This window comes from Mobula birostris, chromosome 2 (assembly GCF_030028105.1).
Source record: "Mobula birostris isolate sMobBir1 chromosome 2, sMobBir1.hap1, whole genome shotgun sequence".
Taxonomy (NCBI): Eukaryota; Metazoa; Chordata; class Chondrichthyes; order Myliobatiformes; family Myliobatidae; genus Mobula; species Mobula birostris.
This window is the reverse complement of record NC_092371.1, coordinates 143,763,603-143,785,155: the sequence shown is the minus strand read 5'-3', so window position 1 is coordinate 143,785,155 and position 21,553 is coordinate 143,763,603. Positions and strand designations below refer to the sequence as shown.

Here is a 21,553-nt window from a genome sequence, read left to right as displayed (position 1 = left end):
TGCAGCTAACTTTGACACCGTGCAGTAGTAGCCCCCTCCCTCCCCCAACTCCATACCAGATGGTGATGCAGCCAAGTAGATAAATCTTACCATTATTCAGAATTGGTATGCTTCAGAAGCTCTGTGTAAAAGGTATAAGGAATGTACCCTGTGATAAACTATTCATCTCTCTGTTCAAGGCCAAATCCTAATCATCTGCGAGAGTCATTGCTTGAGTCAGAGCAAATGCAAATCTATTCATTTTTATGACTGACTTGCTGTAAATCAATCATTTTAAAACTGTCCTAAAACATGAGACTAACCCTTAGATAATGTTTCAAAATGAGGGAGTTTAAATAAAGAGCTTTTTAAAATATTCACAGGTTAGTTCTGATGAAAAGGTCAAAACCAGAAAGATTCCCTCCCCCCATTCATTTTGTACTGCAACCTTAGTTTGTCCAATTAGCACTTTAAGGTAAACCAAAGAGTTCTGATCTGATGGCAGTTTTTTAAATGGATGGGTGGGTATCTGACAAAGCAACCTCAAAGCAATTGGGTAGATAATAGACAATCTCCTTAACTATTTAGCATCTTCTAGTCAACATTGTAGGAGATCCATTATAGTACTGAAACATGAGTATTACACAAATATATTTTGACATCACAGCTAGAGCAATCCAAGTTAGTGTTTTTCTTTTTGTTTGGGGGGGGAGGGAGATGGTCTTTCTTCCTACTGCTTCTATTGCTTCCCTGTATTTTATGGCTATCTGATGAGTTGCATTCTGCATATATACTTTGATAATAAAATGAATCTTTGAACCTTTATTAAATTTCAGTACAAAGATAATTAGTTTTTTTTTTGGGAGGAATAGTTGAGTTTCAGATGACAGTTCACAAGTTCATTTTGTATATGCACCCACTATATCACAAATCCATTCAGCAACAGTCGAAGTCCCCCTCCCTTGCCATTTGTTGAAACTTTTGACCAAAGGTTAATCAGTATTGTGTTCCAATTTTCCTAGGTAATGTCCTGAAAGGACATTCTCTGGTCCTATGGGAGAAAGCTTGAAATTTGGTCATATTTAGAATCAGATTTATCATTGAGTTTGATGACATGAAATTTGTTTTGCAGCAGCTGTATAATACAAAGTCCAAAATACCATGAAATAAAATAGTGCATAAAGAATGAGGTAGTGTTCATGGTTTATTCATAAATCTGATGGAAGAGGGGAAGGATCTGTTTCAAATTACTGAATATGAACTTTTAGCAATCTGCTGCATTGTAAACTGGATACCCAATTATTTTCAAGTCTCAGATCCGTCGGTTGAGCAGTGTACAATCACTAAAGAATAGCTAATTTCTAGAAAACATACTGACTTCTACAAATGAGTTTAATTTTGGCACCATACTCAGCAAAGACATTATGGGCTAGCGACCTTGTTCCTGTGCTGCACTGCTATGTTGGCATCTAATATTAACAAAGGTATTGAACCAAAGTCGAAATAAAGTCAAAGAAATTAAGTATTTCAGCAGATATCTTGTGTGCAAGCATAGTACATTCTAAACCTATTAATCTTGGGCATTTGACCAAAGTCAGAAGCAAAAATGTATACTTGGACAAGAGGTAATGTCTTATTAACCAACAATTCAGTAAGTCTTTAATCAATTCAAGCACTACTCAAATTCGGATGTAAATCTTTATTGTCAACTAAATTCCATTACACTACAAAGAACAGTAAAATAATGGTACATCAAAATGCAGAAATAAACTTTGAAAGACTGCTAGAATAAATAAAATTTACTATTTTAATCAAATTTACTATGAAGCTTCAGTTACCCCTTCCCATCCTCCTCTTCTCAGTACAAAATCTCTTCTGAACCCTTCATTTGATAGACGACCACAGCTACATGCAGGCAATTCCAACAGTGGAGATAATTAATCACGTTATCCAAAATTCACTGAGATTTTGCCTGCAGAAATGTTGTAGTGCACAATGAGCCTTTGCAAACCTTTCCCCTCTGGTCATGTTAATCTCAGCCGTGCAGTAACTGAAGACGTTGCTACCAGCTATCACATCTTCACAGCTGCTCTCTTGGAAGTATGTTGATTATCAGTATTCTTGGACCTTTGTAATTCATTATTAACTGGACCTGGTTTCTTACAAGTTACCTTATTTTTAAAAATACAGTTGTTGGAATCCCCACAATTTTAGAAATCAAGAATCTTGCATTGAGAGTCAAATATGTATACAATTAAAAAATTTTAATATTGAAAGTTTTTGGGGAAAACAATATTCTTAACGTCTAATTAACACAGGTAAATATCAAAAGTAGAATCAAGGTCAAGCTGTGTTCAGTTGTCTGCTGGACATCAGGGAAATGTTGCTGCAACTCGAATTCAACAGTTTCAATTGTTCGCTTATGATTGGATTGAATTATGCTTCACTAATTTGAAATAGAAATGCTAAATAAAATCAAAAACAAGAGCCACGTTTTGTTGCTTACTTGCAAATCTGATAGTGAACTTGGCATTATTTCAATATGAACTGGTTAAGACAAAAGGCAAAACCTCCAACAAACCAGCCTGAAAAAATATAACACTTATATAAGGAATAGGAGTAAAAAAAATGACTTTTGCCCTCTTGCGTTTTGGTAGCTAGAAGTCGGAGTTTGCAAAATAAGGCTCATTACTAAAACAGTACTAGACTGATTATTCCCCTAAAATCTGGCATTTAAAATACAATGCTGAAATTGAGATGGACATTTTGGAACACCAGTACTGCTCCTTTAAAGTCATTAAAAGGAAAGAAAAAAGCTTTTCAGATTTTAACATACAGCAAAATTTTAACAGAGGGAGCCACTGGTAATTATAAGTACAAGTTAGCAAAGGTCCAATAAAAGGTGACGACATATCAGGGAGCACTCCATTAAACATGCTGCAGAAAAGTGGTTGCCACTGACACAAGCTGAAAACACCCCGTGCTCATAGGTGGTTAATATGGCACTGCTACAAGTCTCAGAGAAACAGCCAACTTGCAGTGTTCAAAAGGAAAAGGGCACTCCACAGAAATAGGACAATTCAGGACACATCTGTGAATGAAAAGAAAAAAAAATGTGTAATTCTAGGATGGTTGAGATATTTTAATATTTGCTGTTAAAGTACCAGCCAGCCCTTTCAGAACATAGAACATTTCTCTACAGAGATTGTGTTACCCTGTAACAGTATACAAGTGGCACAGCACTTAGAGCTGCCACGAGCTGGGTTCAGTCATTTCATTCTGATTGGGTATGGGCAGCATGTCTTCACATAATGACAATACGGTTTTGATCTGTGACCATGCTACCAAAAGGTTGCCTCACAATGATCTTAGAAAACTAAACCAATGGCAATACAAATTTAAAAAACCAAGCAAACAAGGGGGGCTCATATGGAAAGGGCTCTGCTCAACTTGGAATCTACAAGTTCTATACTCTAGTTTGCGGATTACATTATAAATGCAAACTTATTTAAGATCTTCATAGACATAAATGAATTGGTAAGAAATAACATTTAAGTAGCCCCAGTACAAATAAAAAAAGTTTACTGTTAAGGCAGTATTTCACGGCCCCCCTCCCCCCAAGATGACCATGCCTCAATGTGTGCATTAGGGGGTGGGTGGAATGGCTATGGTGTGCAATCCCTGCATTTCAGAAATACGCATCTTATCTGAAGGAAAAAAGGAAAATAAAGAAACTGGAATGGACACCACTCCTCCCCACCCCAGGCCACACTCTAAAAAACCAGGTGTTGAAGAGGACGATCTTGTCCTCTCAGTCAAGGATACGCAACTCAAACTAAAAACCAGAATCCCGGGGCGGGGGGAGGTTAGAAAATTAGAAATGTCATTTAGTTATATACATACAGCTGGCAGGTTGCTCTCCATATCGTCGCATTATCTGGTCATGCGTGAACTTCACAAAAGTATCATATTGTTCTGAAATAAAAAATATTTGGATCAAGTCACTAACGACACTATCACCATATTAAATGCTAGCATATAAAAGTTGATAAAAATAAATCGATTTTATACAATTGCTTTGAGTATATCGGCCAGTGAGCGAGTGGGCCAGTGAAGGAGTGGGAAGGAGTGGAGCTTTGAGGCTTTGACTCGAGAGGCTTCGACGAGAAGAGGCGGAGGACAAGCTTGCTCGCAGTTAGTTTTTACAATGCCTCCTGAGACTGTGATGTGCCTCTCATGTGAGATGTGGCAGTCTTGGGAGAACGCCTCTCCCCCCGCAGAGTCACATCTGCCAGAAGTGCATACGGCTGGGTGATCTGGAAGACTGTGCAAGGAATCTGGAGCAGCACCTGGATGACCTTCGACTCACGAGGGAGAATGAGGCAGTCATAGATGAGAGCTACAGGGAGGTAATCACACCTAGGCTGTCGGAAGCAGGTCGTTGGGTGACAGTCAGAGGGGAGAAAGCGAAGGTGAGCAGACAGGTAGTGCAGAGCACCCCTGTAGCCATTCCCCTGAATAATAAGTTTACTGTCAGGATACTGTTGGAGAGGACGAGCGACCAGGTGTGAGCCATGGTAGCAGGGCCTCCAGCACTGAGTCTGACCCGGTGGTGCAGAAGCGTGGGACGGAGAAGAGGAGAGCTGTTGTCATTGGAGACTCTATAGTCAGGGGAGCAGACAGGAGACTTTGTGGATGTGAGAAGGACACCCGCATGGTTTGTTGCCTCCTGGGTGCCAGGGTCCGGGATGTCTCTGACTGGGTGCACGACATCCTGGTACGAGAGGGAAAGCAACCAGAAGTCGTGATACATGTTGGGACCAACGACGTAGGCAGGAAGAGGGATGAGGTCCTGAAGTGTGAGTTTCGGGAACTAGGCAGAAGGCTGAAGAACAGGACCTCAAGTGTGGCGTTCTCAGGATTGCTGCCAGTGCTACGTGACAGTGATGGTAAGAATTGGAGGAGATGGCAGTTGAATGCGTGGCTGAGGAGTTGGTGCAGGGAGCAGGGTTTTAGATTTTTGGATCATTGGGATCTCCTCTGGGGAAGGTGGGACCTGTACAGGTTGGATGGGTTGCACCTGAACTCGAGGGGGAGCAATATCCTTGCAGGTAGGTTCACTGGCATAGTTCGGGAGGGTTTAATCTAATTTGCAAGGGGGATGGGACCCAGAACGATAGAGCAGTGAAAGAAGTGCATGGAGTAAAGCCAGATCTAAAATACAGAGAGGCTTTGAGGAAAGAGAAGCAGAATAAACGGTGTAAAGACAGTAAGGTAGAAGGGCTGAAATGTGTGTACCTCAATGCAAGAAGCATCAGGAACAAAGGTGATGAACTGAGAGCTTGGATACATACATGGAATTATGATGTAGTGGCCATTACAGACACTTGGCTGGCACCAGGGCAGGAATGGATTCTCAATATTCCTGGATTTCAGTGCTTTAAAAGGGATAGAGAGGGCGGAAAAATGGGAGGAGGGGTGGCATTACTGGTCAGGGATACTATTACAGCTACAGAAAGGGTGGATAATGTAGCAGGATCCTCTTTTGAGTTGGTATGGGCGGAAGTCAGGAACAGGAAGGGAGCAGTTACTCTATTGGGGGTATTCTATAGGCCCCCTGGTAGCAGCAGAGATACAGAGGAGCAGATTGGGAGGCAGATTTTGGAAAGGTGCAAAAATAACAGGGTTGTTATCATGGGTGACTTTAACTTCCCTAATGTTGATTGGCACCTGATTAATTCCAGGGGTTTAGATGGGGCAGAGTTTGTTAAGTGTGTCCAGGACAGATTCCTGTCACAGTGTGTTGACAGGCCGACTATGGGAATGCCATACTAGATCTAGTACTAGGAAATGAACCGGGTCGTCACAGATCTCTCAGTGGGTGAGCATCTGGGGAATAGTGACCACTGCTCCCGGGCCTCTAGCATTATTATGGAAAAGGATAGAATCTGAGAGGACAGGAAAATTTTTAATTGGGGAAGGGCAAATTATAAGGCTATAAGGCTAGAACTTGCAGGTGTGAATTGGGAGGATGTTTTTGCAGGGAAATGTACTATGGGACATGTGGTCGATGTTTACAGATCTCTTGCAGGATGTTGGGGATAAATTTGTCCTGGTGAGGAAGATAAAGAATGGTAGGGTGAAGGAACCATGGGTGACAAGTGAGGTGGAAAATCTAGTCAGGTAGAAGAAGGCAGCATACATGAGGTTTAGGAAGCAAGGATCAGATGGGTCTATTGAGGAATATAGGGAAGCAAGAAAGGAGCTTAAGAAGGGGCTGAGAAGAGCAAGAAGGGGGCATGAGAAGGCCTTGGCGAGTAGGGTAAAGAAAAACCCCAAGGCATTCTTCAATTATGTGAAGAAAAAAGGATGACAGGAGTGAAGGTAGGACCGATTAGAGATAAAGGTGGGAAGACGCGCCTGAAGGCTGTGGAAGTGAGCGAGGTCCTCAATGAATACTTCTCTTCGGTATTCACCAATGAGAGGGAATTTAATGATTGTGAGGACAATATGAGTGAGGTTGATGTTCTGGAGCATGTTGATATTAAGGGAAAGGAGGTGTTGGAGTTGTTAAAATACATTAGGACGGATAAGCCTTGGGGCCTGACGGAATATTCCCCAGGCTGCTCCATGAGGCGAGAGAAGAGATTGCTGAGCCTCTGGCTAGGATTTTTATGTCCTCGTTGTCCACGGGAATGGTACCGGAGGATTGGAGGGAGGCGAATGTTGTCCCCTTGTTCAAAAAAGGTAGTAGGGATAGTCCGGGTAATTATAGACCAGTGAGCCTTATGTCTGTGGTAGGAAAGCTGTTGGAACAGATTCTTAGAGATAGGATCTCTGGGCATTTAGAGAATCATGGTTTGATCAGGGACAGTCAGCACGGCTTTGTGAAGGGCAGATCGTGTCTAACAAGCCTGATAGAGTTTTTTGAGGTGGTGACCAGGCATATAGAGGAGGGTAGTGCAATGGATGTGATCTATATGGATTTTAATAAGGCATTTGACAAGCTTCCACACGGTTGGCTTATTCAGAAAGTCAGAAGGCATGGGATCCAGGGAAGTTTGGCCAGGTGGATTCAGAATTGGCTTGCCTGCAGAAGGCAGAGGGTGGTGGTGGAGGGAGTACATTCAGATTGGAGGATTGTGACTAGTGGTGTCCCACAAGGATCTGTTCTGGGACCTCTCCTTTTCGTGATTTTTATTAACGACCTGGATGTGGGGGTAGAAGGGTGGGTTGGCAAGTTTGCAGACAACACAAAGGTTGGTGGTGTTGTAGATAGTGTAGAGGATTGTCAAAGATTAGAGAGAGACTGATAGGATGCAGAAGTGGGCTGAGAAGTGGCAGATGGAGTTCAACCCAGAGAAGTGGTACACTTTGGAAGGACAAACTCCAAGGCACAGTACAAAGTAAATGGCAGGATACTTGGTAGTGTGGAGGAGCAGAGGGATCTCGGGGTACATGTCCACAGATCCCTGAAAGTTGCCTCACAGGTAGATAGGGTAGTTAAGAAAGCTTATGGGGTGTCAGCTTTCATAAGTCGAGGGATAGAGTTTAAGAGTCATGATGTAATGATGCAGCTCTATAAAACTCTGGTTAGGCCACACTTGGAGTACTGTGTCCAGGTCTGGTCGCCTCACTATAGGAAGGATGTGGAAGCATTGTAATGGGTACAGAGGAGATTTACCAGGATGCTGCCTGGTTTAGAGAGTATGCATTATGATCAGAGATTAAGGGAGCTAGGGCTTTTCTCTTTGGATAGGAGGAGGATGAGAGGAGACATGATAGAGGTGTACAAGATAATAAGAGGAATAGATAGAGTGGATAGCCAGCGCCTCTTCCCCAGGGCACCACTGCTCAATACAAGAGGACATGGCTTTAAGGTAAGGGATGGGAAGTTCAAGGGGGATATTAGAGGAAGGTTTTTTACTCAGAGAGTGATTGGTGCACGGAACGCACTAGTGAAGTTTAAGAGACCACTAGACAGGTCTACGGAGGAATTTAAGGTGGGGGCTTATATGGGAGGCAGGGTCTGAGGGTCGGCACAACATTGTGGGCCGAAGGGCCTGTACTGCGCTGTACTGTTCTATGTTCTATACCATTACAGGTAAGTGAATGATTGAAAAAAACTTGATTGCAGCCTACCCTCAAAATAGCACCTCTCCATCCTTCTAATTCATAAGTTAAACAAATACCTTTATTAGCCAGTTCTACCTCAAAAACTGACTAGAAAAGATGAGAGACTGTTCATTAAGCTAAATTCCTGTTTTATCATTGAGGCTCATGACAAAAAACCCACAAAAACTAAGCCTGATAAATTGCAAAAGCCCCTTCCAGTGGTTCTCAGTTTTGTAAAAGAATGCCAGGCAACTTTCTCAGTCCCATCCCATTCTCTTAGGTGTTACCAGAACCTTAAGTGAGCCTTTAGACCACAATATTGCTCCTGCTCAGCACGTCCAGAAACTCTAGCGTGGTAGAGCAAAACATCAGTACTTGTTCCCAAGGTGACAAAGGCACAAGATATACAATGCATACTCTGGGTCAACATGGAACCAAAATTGCCAAATGACCAAAAATATTCTGCCTTAGCAAAGCTTCAAAGTACTCATTTTCACATTATTTTGAAAACTACAGCATTTACAAATGGCAAAATGTCCAGGTACAGCCTCTGCAATTGGTGTTACCCCAACCACCAACTTTTCTGATCAACGAAGGGCTTACACTGCAAACCTAAAGGACATTCATAGAAAAATTCTTTAAAGTAATAGAAAGCTAATTCCTGTGACAGACATTCAGAAGCTTTTGCAAAATGCAGGCAGACATTCTACAATTTGGTGGTGCTGATGGAGGACAAAGGAGTTTAATGACACATGCTTAGCAGTCAGTTCAGAGTCACAAGATCATGATATATAGGAGAAGAATTAGACCATTCAGCCCCAACGAGTCTGCTCTGCCATTCAATCATGGGCGGATCCAATTTTTCCAGCCACCCTCACTTCCCTGCTTTCTTTCCATACCCTTTGAAGTCCCTGCAAATCAAGAACCGATGTATCTCTGTCTGAAATGCACCCAATGACTTCGCCTCCACAGCCACTTGTGGCAACAAATTCCACAGATTTACTCATCACCCTCTGATTAAAGTAATTTCTCTGCATCTCTCTTCTAAATGGACACCCTTCAATCCTGAAGCCATGCCCTCTTGTCCTAGACTCCCCTAGCATGGGAAATAACTTTGCCATATCTGAGTAGTGCAGATCAGAAACAGGTGGTCTTCTCTGCTAAGTGCATGTTGACCATCAGGCACCTATTTGCACAAATCTTGCATTTATTCTCAGCAACCTCTGCCAGATACAAACCATGGGTATTTATAGTGACCAATTAACCTACCAGCATACATTTAGGATGTGGGGGGGTGAGGGGAAGCCTACACATAAATGAGAATATGCAAGTTCCGCATGGTCCTCACTGAGATCAGAATTGTGTCTGGGTCAGTGTCTGATCTGCTACCTCCATTTGTCAGAGTGGGAACTTGCTGCTCTCCCAATTTAAAAAAAAACTGGAGTTGCTTCTCATACAGTAAAAGCATTACATAAGCACCATTTCTCAAAGTAGACAGGATCGGTGCCTGGTAGTGGGCGGTTTGGAGCAAGGTTCCTTGGGTCCAGCAAGTCCAAATCAGTGAAATAAGTGGAAATGTCCTAGTGGTTGGGTTATCAGGACTCACTTCATATTTTATGAGATGGTTATGGGAAGTGAAATGAATTTCCGTATTTTGTCCCACCAACCCCACTCCGAAGCAAGTTTCTGGAGGAACTCAGAGAGTCAGGCAGCATCAATGGAGACAAAGAATTCTGAAATGACAACCATCCCTTTACTTCTAGAGATGCTGCCCAAGACACTGTGTTCCTCTATCAGTTTGTGATTTTTGTTCCAGGCTTCAGCATCTGCATTCTCATACTTCTCTCCATAAAGGGAGAAAATTTGCTAAGCTCCAACCACGCATCTTTTTCGTCTCCATCTGTAATTAATGTCTTCAAAGGAAACCAAGAACTGTAGGTACACACAAGACCATTCAGGGTTACCTGCCAGCTTTGTATCCAGTATTTCTTCATATTCTTCACGGACTTTCTCTTCTCGCTCTTTAATCAGGCGTTCACAAATTATTCCAACTTGCCTCAATGTGAACAATGGCTGGTCTTTCTTTGATTGTGGTGACAATGATCCAGATGAAGTGCCTACAGTTTATTTAAAAATAAGTACACACTTATTGTCGGCCAATATTTAACAAGAGGAAGCAAACATTTCAGGAACTTCCCAGAACTCTTAAGCATTCATCATTCTGCAAGGTTAGAGTCAGAGAAGTACAGCACAGAAACAGGCCCCCTTTGGCCCATTTAGTCCTTGCTGAAAACATTTAAACTGCCTACTCCAACAACCTGCACCGGGACCATAGCCCCCACCTCCCCCGTATCCCTACTATCCAAACATATTGCTGGGCATTTTACCCAAAATATTGCAAAGGCATGCATTTGAAAATTGCCTTTCATGAAGTGTCAAAGCCACAAAGAATAGTACTGCAAAAAGTGCAGGAAAAATACAAATCCAGGAAAAATAGGCTATAAAACTGAAAAATAACAAGTTACCATACACTATACAAGTACACCATACATATGGATTCTGTAGTATTTGCTAAATGGTTGGAAGTTGAATCAAACGTAGTATTTTAGTCTTGAAAAATTTATGAACTGTAAAAATGAATTTCTCTCTCCTGTTTAACATCAACAGCAGTGAAGCCCTACACACTTTAAATGAAACACTCGCTGCTTGCAAGTCATCCTTGCAAAAATTCATGGCTTAAATCCCGAAAGTCTCCATCCTAGAACTCTTCGGTACTTTCATCAGATGGACTACTGCAGTTCAAAGTGGCTCATTACCACTTTAAAGGTAAAGAAAGTAGGAAATAAATGCTGGTTTTGCCAACAACACCGTTTCTGATAACTAAAACATCCTAAACTGAAAGAAAATTTAAAAGCAAATGTTATTGTCATCAGCTGTCCTTATTAAATAGCTCAAATTAGTTGAAAACGGGTCAACCTGCTACTGAAGCTTTACGACATCAATAGCATGGATCCCCTTAACTAGTACATCAATGTAAAGCAATTGAGGGGGCAAATGTTTTAGGTGAGCGACAACAGATTAAAAGGTCCACACAATTCAGCTAAGCAGAATTTTTAATATTAGGAACCAGACAATAATCAAAAAACATCATTCCATCTTTTAACGACAGCCTTTATTTATTGAACAGTTTTAGGTTAGAGGGCTGCAATCCCTAGACACTGCCTAATCTGGTAAATTATTCCCAAAGGAAAAGTAAGATTCAATTTTGGGTCACCAGAAAAAAATAGGTGATCATAATACATTTCAAGCCTGAAATAGCAAGTAATACAACTATGCATGCAGAAGAGGAGAACCTGGGGATAAATGACCAGCTACTGAGGAACTGGGGTTGGTGGAGAACTGAACTAAAAGGTAAAACAGGCTATCTAAAATAACTGCTTCAGGTCAAAACAACAAAAGCACAAGACAGCACAACTTTGGCTGTTATGGGGTAAGTTGAAAGTAAAAGACAGTGATAGCAAAAAAAACAACCAGAAATGTGAAGCAATGTAAAGTGTCTAGAGTGAATGAAGCTGTGGTGATGAGACAATCCTTGATTCACTAAAACAGTGCATCGCTGGATAACAGCTTTTAAGTAAAATGTTACAAATAGAAGGGCTAAGCAAAATGCAGGCAGTGTATTCATACAGGTGGAGAATGCCACATTTTAAACTTATTTTTGCAGCAACAAGAGCCTGTCATAAAAAAGATCAATCAGAAACAAAAATTAAACAAGATTTTTTTTTAAAAAAAGTAACTTAAATCAGCAATTAGGAATAGTCACAAAGTAAAATCTTGAATAACTGAACTGCTGATCACAATACCAATAATACCCAGAATGCAAATTTAATGTAACAAAATTAACAACTTTTGGTGTAAGGCAACTCATGCTGTGGAATTAAACAGACAAGAAATAGAAGTGGAGTAAGCCTTCAAGCCAGTTACATTCAAAACCATGACTGATCTTTTATCTCATATTGCTAAAAATCCCATATACATCAATTCTCTTCACATCTAGAGTTTTAATTGCTTTTTATCCTGATTATATCTCACAATTCTTTAGTCTTCTTGGGTAGATCATTCCATAACCATCTTCAGTGGGGGAAAATTCCTTTCTGCCATATTTTAAAGCTGCAATTATTGGTTTCAGACATCCCAGACAGAAGAAACATCATTCTTACCTCTACTCTATTAAAATAAGTTGTTCTGAGAAGGTTACTTCATTTTTCTGAAGTATAAAATGTTCTCAAAACAAATTATATCATACAAATCAGTTAAAACTTCAATATACTTCCACTCCATTAATAGACCAAACCTGTATACGATATATTGCAGTTTTACTTATTTAACTGCAGTTAGATCTCTTTTCCCTTTGTATTCAAAATCTTCTTGTAATAAAGACCAACGTGTAGATACAGAAACCTAATTTGTTTCTATCTCGAAGAAGAAAAAATCTGCAGATGCTGGAAATCCAAGAAACATGCACAAAATGCTGAAGGAACACAGCAGGCCAGGGAGCAGCTATGGAAAAGAGTAGTCGACATTCTGGGCTGAGACCCTTCAGCAGGACTGTTTCTATAGCTGTATATTAGATTTCAGTGATTAATGGACAAGTTGTCTCAGATCCTCCAGAACAACAATCTCTTCAACAGTTCAAAAAGATCTCCCCCCCGCCCCACCCCACCAAATCAGTGGATAACTCCACCTTCATCTACAAGGCCGCAAGACATAGGAGCAAATTTAGGCTATTCAGCCCATTGAGTCCAGTCCACCATTTCATCATGGCTGATTCCAGATCCCACTCAACCTCATACACCTGCCCTCTCACCATATCCTTTGACGCCACGACCAATCAGCTTTGTGTATACCCACAGACTTGGCCTCCACTGCAGTCCGTGGCAGAGCATTCCACAGATTCACCACCCTTTGGCTAAAAAAATTCCTTACTTCTGTTCCAAAAGGTTGCCTCTTAATTTTGAGGCTGTGCCCTCTAGTTCTGGATACCCCCATCAGAGGGAACATCCTCCCCACATCCACCTATCTAGTCCTTTCAACATTTAAAAATGCAAACACGAGGAAATCTGCAGATGCTGGAAATTCAAGCAACACACATAAAAAATGCTGGTGAACGCAGCAGGCCAGACAGCATCTATAGGAAGAGGTACAGTCGACATTTCCGGCCGAGACCCTTCGTCAGTACTCTGTGTCTCGGCCCAAAACGTCAACTGTACCTCTTCCTCTTGATGCTGCCTGGCCTGTTGTGTTCACCAGCATTTTTTATGTGTGTTCCTTTCAACATTTGGTAAGTTTCAATGAGATCCCCCTGCATTCTTCTAAATTCCAGTGGGTACAGTCCAAGGCAGCCAAACTCTCCACATGTTAACCCCTTCATTCCCAGAATCATCCTCATGAATCTTCTCTGAACTCTAATGACAACACATCCTTTCTGAGATAAGAGGCCCCAAAAGGTTGACAATACTCCAAGTGCAGCCTGACTAGTCCCTTATAATGCTTCAGCAATATCTTGTTTTTATAGTCTATTTCCCTTGAAATAAATGCCAACATTGGATATGTCATCTTTACCACAGACTCAACGTAAATTAACCTTCTGGGAGGCTTGCACGAGGACCCTTAGCACCCCTGATGAATTTTCTTCCTACTTAGATAACAGTCTGCACTATTGTTCCTTTTACCAAAATGCATTATCATAAATTTCCCAACACTGTATTCCATCTGCGGACTTTTTTGACTATTTTTCCAATTTGTCTAATTCCAGCTGCAATTGCATTGCTTCCTCAGCACTACCTACCCCTCCACCTATCTTCGTATCATCCACAAACTTTGCCACAAAGCCATTAATTCCATTATCCAAATCATGGGCAAACAATGTGAAAAGTAGCGACCCCAAAACTAACCCCTGAGGAACACCACTAGTCATTGGCAGTCAACTAGAAAGTGTCCCCTTTATTCCCTCTCACTGCCTCCTGCCTGTCATCCATTCCACTACCCATGCCAGTATCTTTCCTGGTATGCCATATGATTTTTATCTTAAGCAGCCTCATGTGAGGCACCCCATCAAATGCCTTCTGAAAATCCAAGTAAATGACATCCACTGCCTCTCCTTCTTACTTCCTTGATGAACTCTAACAGATTTGTCAGGCAAGATTTCCCTTTACAGAAATCATGCTGATTTTGGCTTATTTTATGGTTATAATCTCCAAGTACCCCAAAACCTCATCCTTAATAATGGACTCCCAATACTTTCAAACCACTGAGGTTAGACTAACTGGCCTATAATCTCCTATCTTTTGTCTTCTTCCCTTCTTAAAGTGTGGAGTGACATTTGCAATTTTCCAGTCCTTTGGGACCATGCCAGAATCGAGTAATTCTTGAAAGATCATCACCAAGGCATCAGTTATCTCTTCAGCAACCTCTTTCAGGACTCTGGGATGTAGCCCATCTGGTCCAGGTAATTTATCCACCTCTGCCTAGCACTTTTTCCTCTGTAATAGCAATGGCACTCACTCCTGCTCCCTGACATTAACGGACCTCTGGCATACAGCTAGTGTTTTCCATAAAACCATAAGATATAGGAGCAGAAGTAGGCCATTCGACCCATCGAGTCTGCTCCACCATTCAATCACAGTTTTCCACAGTAAAGACTGAAGCAAAGTACTTATCAAGTTCATCTGCCATTTCTTTTTCCCCCATTACTATCTCACCAGAATCCATTTTCCAGTGGTCCAATATCAACTCTCACCTCTCTTTTGCTCTTTATATAACTGAAAAGACAGTATCCTGCTTTATATTATTGGCTTGTTTGTCCTCATATTTTATTGTTTCCCTTCTTACAGCTTTTGTATCTGTCACATCCTCACCCCTTCTATTTGGCACTGTGGGGCCTCAGCTCAGATGCTGCAGAATCCCAGAATTATTCCTACATTCTATTTATTAACTAATAACCATTGTACAGCATACAAATTCTACTTCTCATTTGGATGTGAAGAAATGCACTTAACTGGTATGGTTTTATTTATTTCTATTGTAGCCAGCAGAATAATTAAATCAAACGCCACTTCCCTTTCATAAATTCACATCACCCTTGCCAAGTTTATAATCTTCTGAATGCCTGGGTATCACTTAATAGATTCTAACATTTTTCCTATTGCTGGTAATGGCTGTTTATCTGTAGTACTGTAACTAACTTTCTTTTCCTATAGTGTGAGGCTACTTTGGATTAACACTACCCCAAGGGCCTAAGGTTTCAATTTCATTTTTCCTGTAGTAACTGGAACAACTTACACAATAGGACAAGCTTATTCATCACACAGTTTCCCATAACTTCCTCCCAGCAACTCATTAAAATAAAATTTGATCATTTATACTGAATCACTTCAGCGCTCTCAACTGAAACACCAAACCCTAAACTACATTTCAAAACTTTGACCCTACTCCAAATTCTTTTCTATACTTAATAGTATTAAGCTCTACTATTACTTCTCCAAAGCCAACAATGTTCAGATCTCTGCACTGTTGAAGATGTGCAGCGCTTATGATCTACCTCCAATCACCATTGTACCCTCTTCTTCCCAACACATTACATTCAGTCTTGGAATAGCTTTCAGTTGCACCATCCCCAGCTCCGATAAAACCATTTGCAGTCTTCTGGTAACATAGAAAACCTGTCCTGTTCTCCCCTAGAAACAGTCCAGTCTCATGCCCCTTGATCTTTCCAAAGCCCAACCATCTTGTCAAATTTCTCAAGCTCAAGAGATTCTCATAATAAGAACCCAAAATTCACACTCAAGTAACCACTCACAGGTCAAATTCCACTCACTCTTCACATGGCCAAGCTTTTTTTCCTCAGTCCGATCTGACCCCAAAAGCTCAATCCCCTGCGTTCTCCAAGCAACCCTTTTTGTTCTTGTGGAATGTCATAGATTTTCCATACTCCAGCTCAATAACCAGCACAATGCTTCCTCTCTGATCTAGATATCATAAAAACAAACAAGCCAGTACAAAAATAACAAAACCAGCCCCTAAGACAGTGCAACCATTATATGCAACACAAGGCAAGTGGAAAATATGACAATTCAAAATCCCATGAAATCTTAACTATTCCATAGAAAACATATAATCTTTGTAACATATTGCAAAGCTGATGCAGATTCAAATTGCACTTTGATTAAATAGTAGTTCAGCAAAAGTAATGTCTATTAGATAGGTAGCAAAGGATCGGAATTTTTTTTTAAACCACAAATTATAAGGCCTTGTCAAAATAGGTTCATTCAAAACAGTTCCAAAGTATAAGTGGCTAAAGGACTCCATTGTGGATAAGTTTCACAAATGTGCTGCCAACAGCAAGGCTGCAGACAAGTTGGGAATACTGTACTAAGATATCCAGTATCAATTATATGCTCAAAAAGAAGATCCAGCTATTACCTCTCCTCCTACCACCCTCTGTTGCAAACATACACAAATCATGATTTCACCTTTAAGAACTGACAGCAGCAAAACAAAACAGACCATTTTATATCCAGAATATATCAAGCTCTTCATTACCAATAGCCCACTTTTTCCTCATCTAGGAGGTTCCATTGTACGATAATGACATTTAGAACTGAGATAGCCCAATAAATTGATGGATCAGAGGTATCTTTCTAGATCCGTGTCAATTTATTTTGTTCCATGTACAGTTGAAACCCAGCCTTTAAATAATAATCTGCATATTATTGCTTTCAATGCAGCTTTTTCCTTGCTGGCTCCCTTCGATGCCACTTGTATCAATTACTGAAAAATAATTTTTCATAAATCTTGTAGAAACCTGATCCAAACATCCACTCCTCCACCATCAGCCTCCCACAGCATCCTACAAGTTTATATTAAAACAGCAGACTACAAAAGTACCCAGGCTTTAATAATTTGGTAGCTTCTATGTAGAATTTGCCAAGAATAAAAAAAAATTCAATTCCACACAGCAAGATCTAGGAAGATACCAACTGAGATATATTATGTGCACTACCCCTTCCCAATTCATTTTGGGATTTTATCCTGTGTACAGGCATAATGGTGTCAGAAAATATTTCTATGTAGTGTGAAAAATGAAAAATGCTATGCTCATGTAATTCTAGATTATAAATGTCCATAAGATGGGGCCATCTCATTGTGTTAACATCAACAGCAGCGTATGGGTTTAGGGGTACACCATGGAAACAAGACCTTTAGCCCAACTTGAACATGCCAACCATGTTGTTTCCTTAACAGAGTCCCATTTCCCTGCATATCCTCTAAACATTTCCTATCCAGGTACCTATCAAAATGTCTTTTAAACATTGTAACTGCATCCAACGTTGATGTCTAGCAACTTGTTCCATCCGCCCACCACCCTCTGTGTGGAAAAGCTGCTCTCCTGTCCTTTAACTCTTCCCCCGCTCACCTTAAACCTATGCTCTCTAGCTTTGGACTACCCCATCTTGGTGTGTGGGGGCAAAAAAGAAAAAAATTGACCTTATCCATGACTCTTCTGAGTTTGTGAATGTAAATAAATCACCCCCCCCGCCACTCCCTGTTTCCAAAGAGAAGTAATCTCAGCCTATTCAGCCTCACATCTTAAGCTCTCCAAAACCCAGTAAAATCCTTGTGAATATTTTTGGCACACTTTCCAGCTTAATGACATCCTTCCTGTAGCCAAAGTGCATTTTCACCAACATCTTGTACAACTGTAGTATGACATCCCAGCTCCTGCACTCAGTACCCTGACCAATGAAAACAGGCCTGTTTCCATGCTGTAATTGTTATAAGGTTATATGGTTATATAAGTGTGCCAATATTCTTCATCATCTACCTGGGTCTCCAATTTCAGCAAACTATGGTCCTTCTGTTCTACAATACTTTCCAAGGTCTTTTTATTTAGTGCACACGTCCTCCCCTAGATTAACTTTAAAGTGCAATGCCTCACAAATGTCTTGAGTTAAATTCCTTTTGCCAACCTCTGGCCCACTTCCCAACTTGTAAACTTAAATAACTCTTCGCTGCCTACTTCAACTTTGGTATTCATTGAAACAGATAACAGTGACACAATCCCAGTGGCATACTACTAGTCAGAGACCTCCAATCTGTCAAATAAAGCCTCCACTGTTACTTTGGTATCCAACTGGCTATCTTATCCTGAGTTCCACGTGATCTAACCCTCCACACCAACCTGCCATACAGCCCTTGTTAATCCTCTCGGTCACTTCAAAAAAACTCAAAATTCATAGAACACAAGCGTGTCGATCTCCAATATCAACCCAACCCTTCCCTCCCACATAGGCAGACAGATGAAAGAAAAAATAGAGGCAAAATAGCTAAGAGTCTCTTAAGTCCTTAATACATCTGTCTCTATCACCAGCCATGGTAGTGTTTCATGCACCCACCACTCAGTAAAATAAACCAACCTCTGACATCTCCCTATACTTACCTCCAATCATCACCTTAAAATAATGTCCCCTCATATTAATCATTTCTACGCTGGGGAAAAGTCTCTGGCTGTCCACTCAATCTATGCCTCTTATCGTCTTGTACACTTTCAACAAGCCACTTCTCATCCTCCTGTGCTCCAAACAGGAAAGTCTTGGTTTGCTCAACCCATCTTCACAAGACATGTCCTCTAGACTAGGCCACCACCCTGGTAAATCTCCTCTGCACCCTCTCCAAAGCTTCCATATCCTTCCTATAATGAGGCAACCAGAACTGAATACAATATTCTACGTGTGGCCTGATCAGGGTTTTATGGAGCTGCAATTTTCCCTTGCAGCTCTTGAACTCATTCCCCAACTAATAAAGGCCAACACATCATATATCATCTTAACAACTCCATCAACTTACACGGCAGCTCAGAGATCTATGGATATGGACCCCAAGATCCCTCTGTTCCTCCACATGGCTGAGAATCCTACCATTAGCCCTATGTTCTGCCTTCAAATTCCACCTTCCAAAATGAATCACTTCACACTTTTCCCCATGTTGAACTTGATCTTCTCAGTCCACCTTTGCATCCTATCAATGTCCAGTTATAACTTAAGCTTCTACACTATCCACATCACCACCACCAACCTTTTTCATCCACAAACTTACTAACCCACCCTTACACTTCCTCAACCAAGTCATTTATAAAATTCACAGAAAAATCCCAGAACAGATCCCTATGGGACACTACCAGTCACTGACTTCCAGAAAGAACATAGTCCATCCACAACCACCCTCTGCCTCCTATGGGTAAGCTAATTCTGAATCCATAGAGCCAAGTTTCCCTGGATCCCATACCTCCCAACTTTCTGAATGAGCCTAACAATAGGGGACCTTATCAAAGGTCTTAATAACTTCCATATACACCACATCCACTGTTCTACCTTCAATGTGCTTTTTCACATTCTCGTAGAACTCAAACAGGCTCACAAGGCATGACCTGCCCCTCACAAAGCCATGTTGACTACCCTAATCACAATATGCTTCTTCAAACCCTCATAAATCCTGTCTCTACATAGCTTCTCCAATAATTTCCCCTCCAATTAAGTAAGACTCACTGGTCTATAGTCTTAAAACAACCTCCCCCCACACACAACACCATGCTACCTCTGATAAATGCTTGATGTTGGCAGCTCCTATCCCTCAGAATTCCCTCCAGTAATTTTCTTACCACTGTTGCAAGGCTCATGTAACCTGATGGCAAGGCAGCACAAACTGAACTTTAGGAAAGCCCCAATTATCTGACACCTCACTTTTATCCTAACTGGGATATAGACAATATCCAGCACTTTTTTGTTCCATAATCTCTTAGCACCTTAGGTCAATATAGCAGTCTGCTTGTTGTGACAGGTTTTTTTTAAAAAGAAACCTATCAGGCACATCTGCTTTCAAGGATATTTATTAATTACAAGAGTTGCATAAGCATACTACGGATTTCTAGAAACATTAATTTAAATATTAAAACAAGCATCAAATCACAATTTTAGTCTGAAAGAATAATTATGCAGGATTCAATTTCTGATTTCCATCCCCCCAAAAAAAAACTGGCACACACAGTTACATCTAATATTACACATGATAAACTCAGATATATTCCTCTTATCATTAAGGTCTATTCTGCAGAAGGGAACACTGTGTACACTGAATACTCTGCATTGTGATGTAAAGTTTTTGGTCGATGTAATGGTACTCATCACAATCATTTGATTATAATTGCAGTGCAATGTTATTTTAACAGTACATTAGTAGCAAAACAAGGCTTTACTTCCCAATATCCATGTATGCTGCAAGTGAACAAGACAAACAATTATACAGAATATATCAGATATACAAGGTTCAGCTATGTAGCTTCATACATTCAAACATCAAGATTACACAAATTGAGCACATTCCAAAGAATAATACAATACATGTTATGGCTTCATTTGACAATTAACCAGAGGTGGATCCAGGTTATCCATTTTAAATCAAGGAAGAAACATCTGCAATCTACACTTAGATGTCTCCATTACTCTTTGTAGACAAGATCAACTTCATCAGTAGTAAAAACACTTTAGCAAGGAATCTGGGTAACCACATTTAAGATCACACACCTTGCAAAACTGGTCCATTTAAAACTGGAATTTGGGACTGTCCGTCACTTGAACAACTGCCCTCCGACTGAGGCAGGAAACTTTCTAAATGTCTCCTTTTCTGAATGCGTTTGTACTCCTGTTTTATGTTGTGAAGAATTTGTTCTGGAAAAAAGACAAAACTCATGTTAATGAAAGGAATCATACAATACCCACATTTAAATAGTTCATATGCTTGACAAAAAAGGGTAAAGTTGAATGCTTAATTATTTAAACCAATTAAGTTCAAAGTATCAAAAAAATTATCCAACACATCAGCATTCAATAGTTCTACTGACCATCTTATTCTGGAATTAATCAAATGGAATTGCTAAAGAAAAAAAGACAGCATTAATATGCAGTAAATACACACTTGTGTATCAGCAAGACAATTCTGGCCAACCATCTTGAAGTGAATCTTAGACAAAACAGAGAAAAGAATATGGGGGAAAACATTTGCAAGTTTCTGGATCAGTAACATTAAGACACAAAAATAAATAAAGTTTTATTCAATGTCTTACTTTGCCCAAAGTGGTGTAGTGAAGTAGAACTCCAGACCTCAAACTTATAATGCCAGTCATCTACCTCTGCAATCAGATATACTTAATAAAGTGTAAAGCATTGAACTATGTCATCTGAATATTTAACTTTGTGATGCCCTTAATGAAACATTTTTCAAATGGTTGAGATGGGAGTAAAAAGAAAGCAGAAATCATACCAAGGATGAACCAGACAAGGCACCCAAAAACAATGAGAGTTATTTACTCTGGACTTAGAAATAAAATTAGAATGGCAGGAACAGT

General features: G+C 40.5%; 1 protein-coding gene across 1 annotated transcript in view; it reads right to left on the bottom strand.

The window, feature by feature from the left end:
- Nucleotides 1-2,224: 2,224 nt before the first annotated feature.
- The window catches only part of akirin2 (akirin 2), a 28,246-nt gene continuing 8,917 nt past the window's right edge, over nucleotides 2,225-21,553 (bottom strand). Inside the window, exons 2-5 of the mRNA XM_072249980.1 lie at nucleotides 20,733-20,876; nucleotides 10,059-10,211; nucleotides 3,883-3,954; nucleotides 2,225-3,070 (exon numbers count right to left, since the gene is read on the bottom strand). Of these exons, the coding sequence (XP_072106081.1) occupies nucleotides 3,060-3,070; nucleotides 3,883-3,954; nucleotides 10,059-10,211; nucleotides 20,733-20,876 (380 nt within the window). The 3' untranslated portion in view covers nucleotides 2,225-3,059. The remainder of the gene's footprint in view (nucleotides 3,071-3,882; nucleotides 3,955-10,058; nucleotides 10,212-20,732; nucleotides 20,877-21,553) is intronic.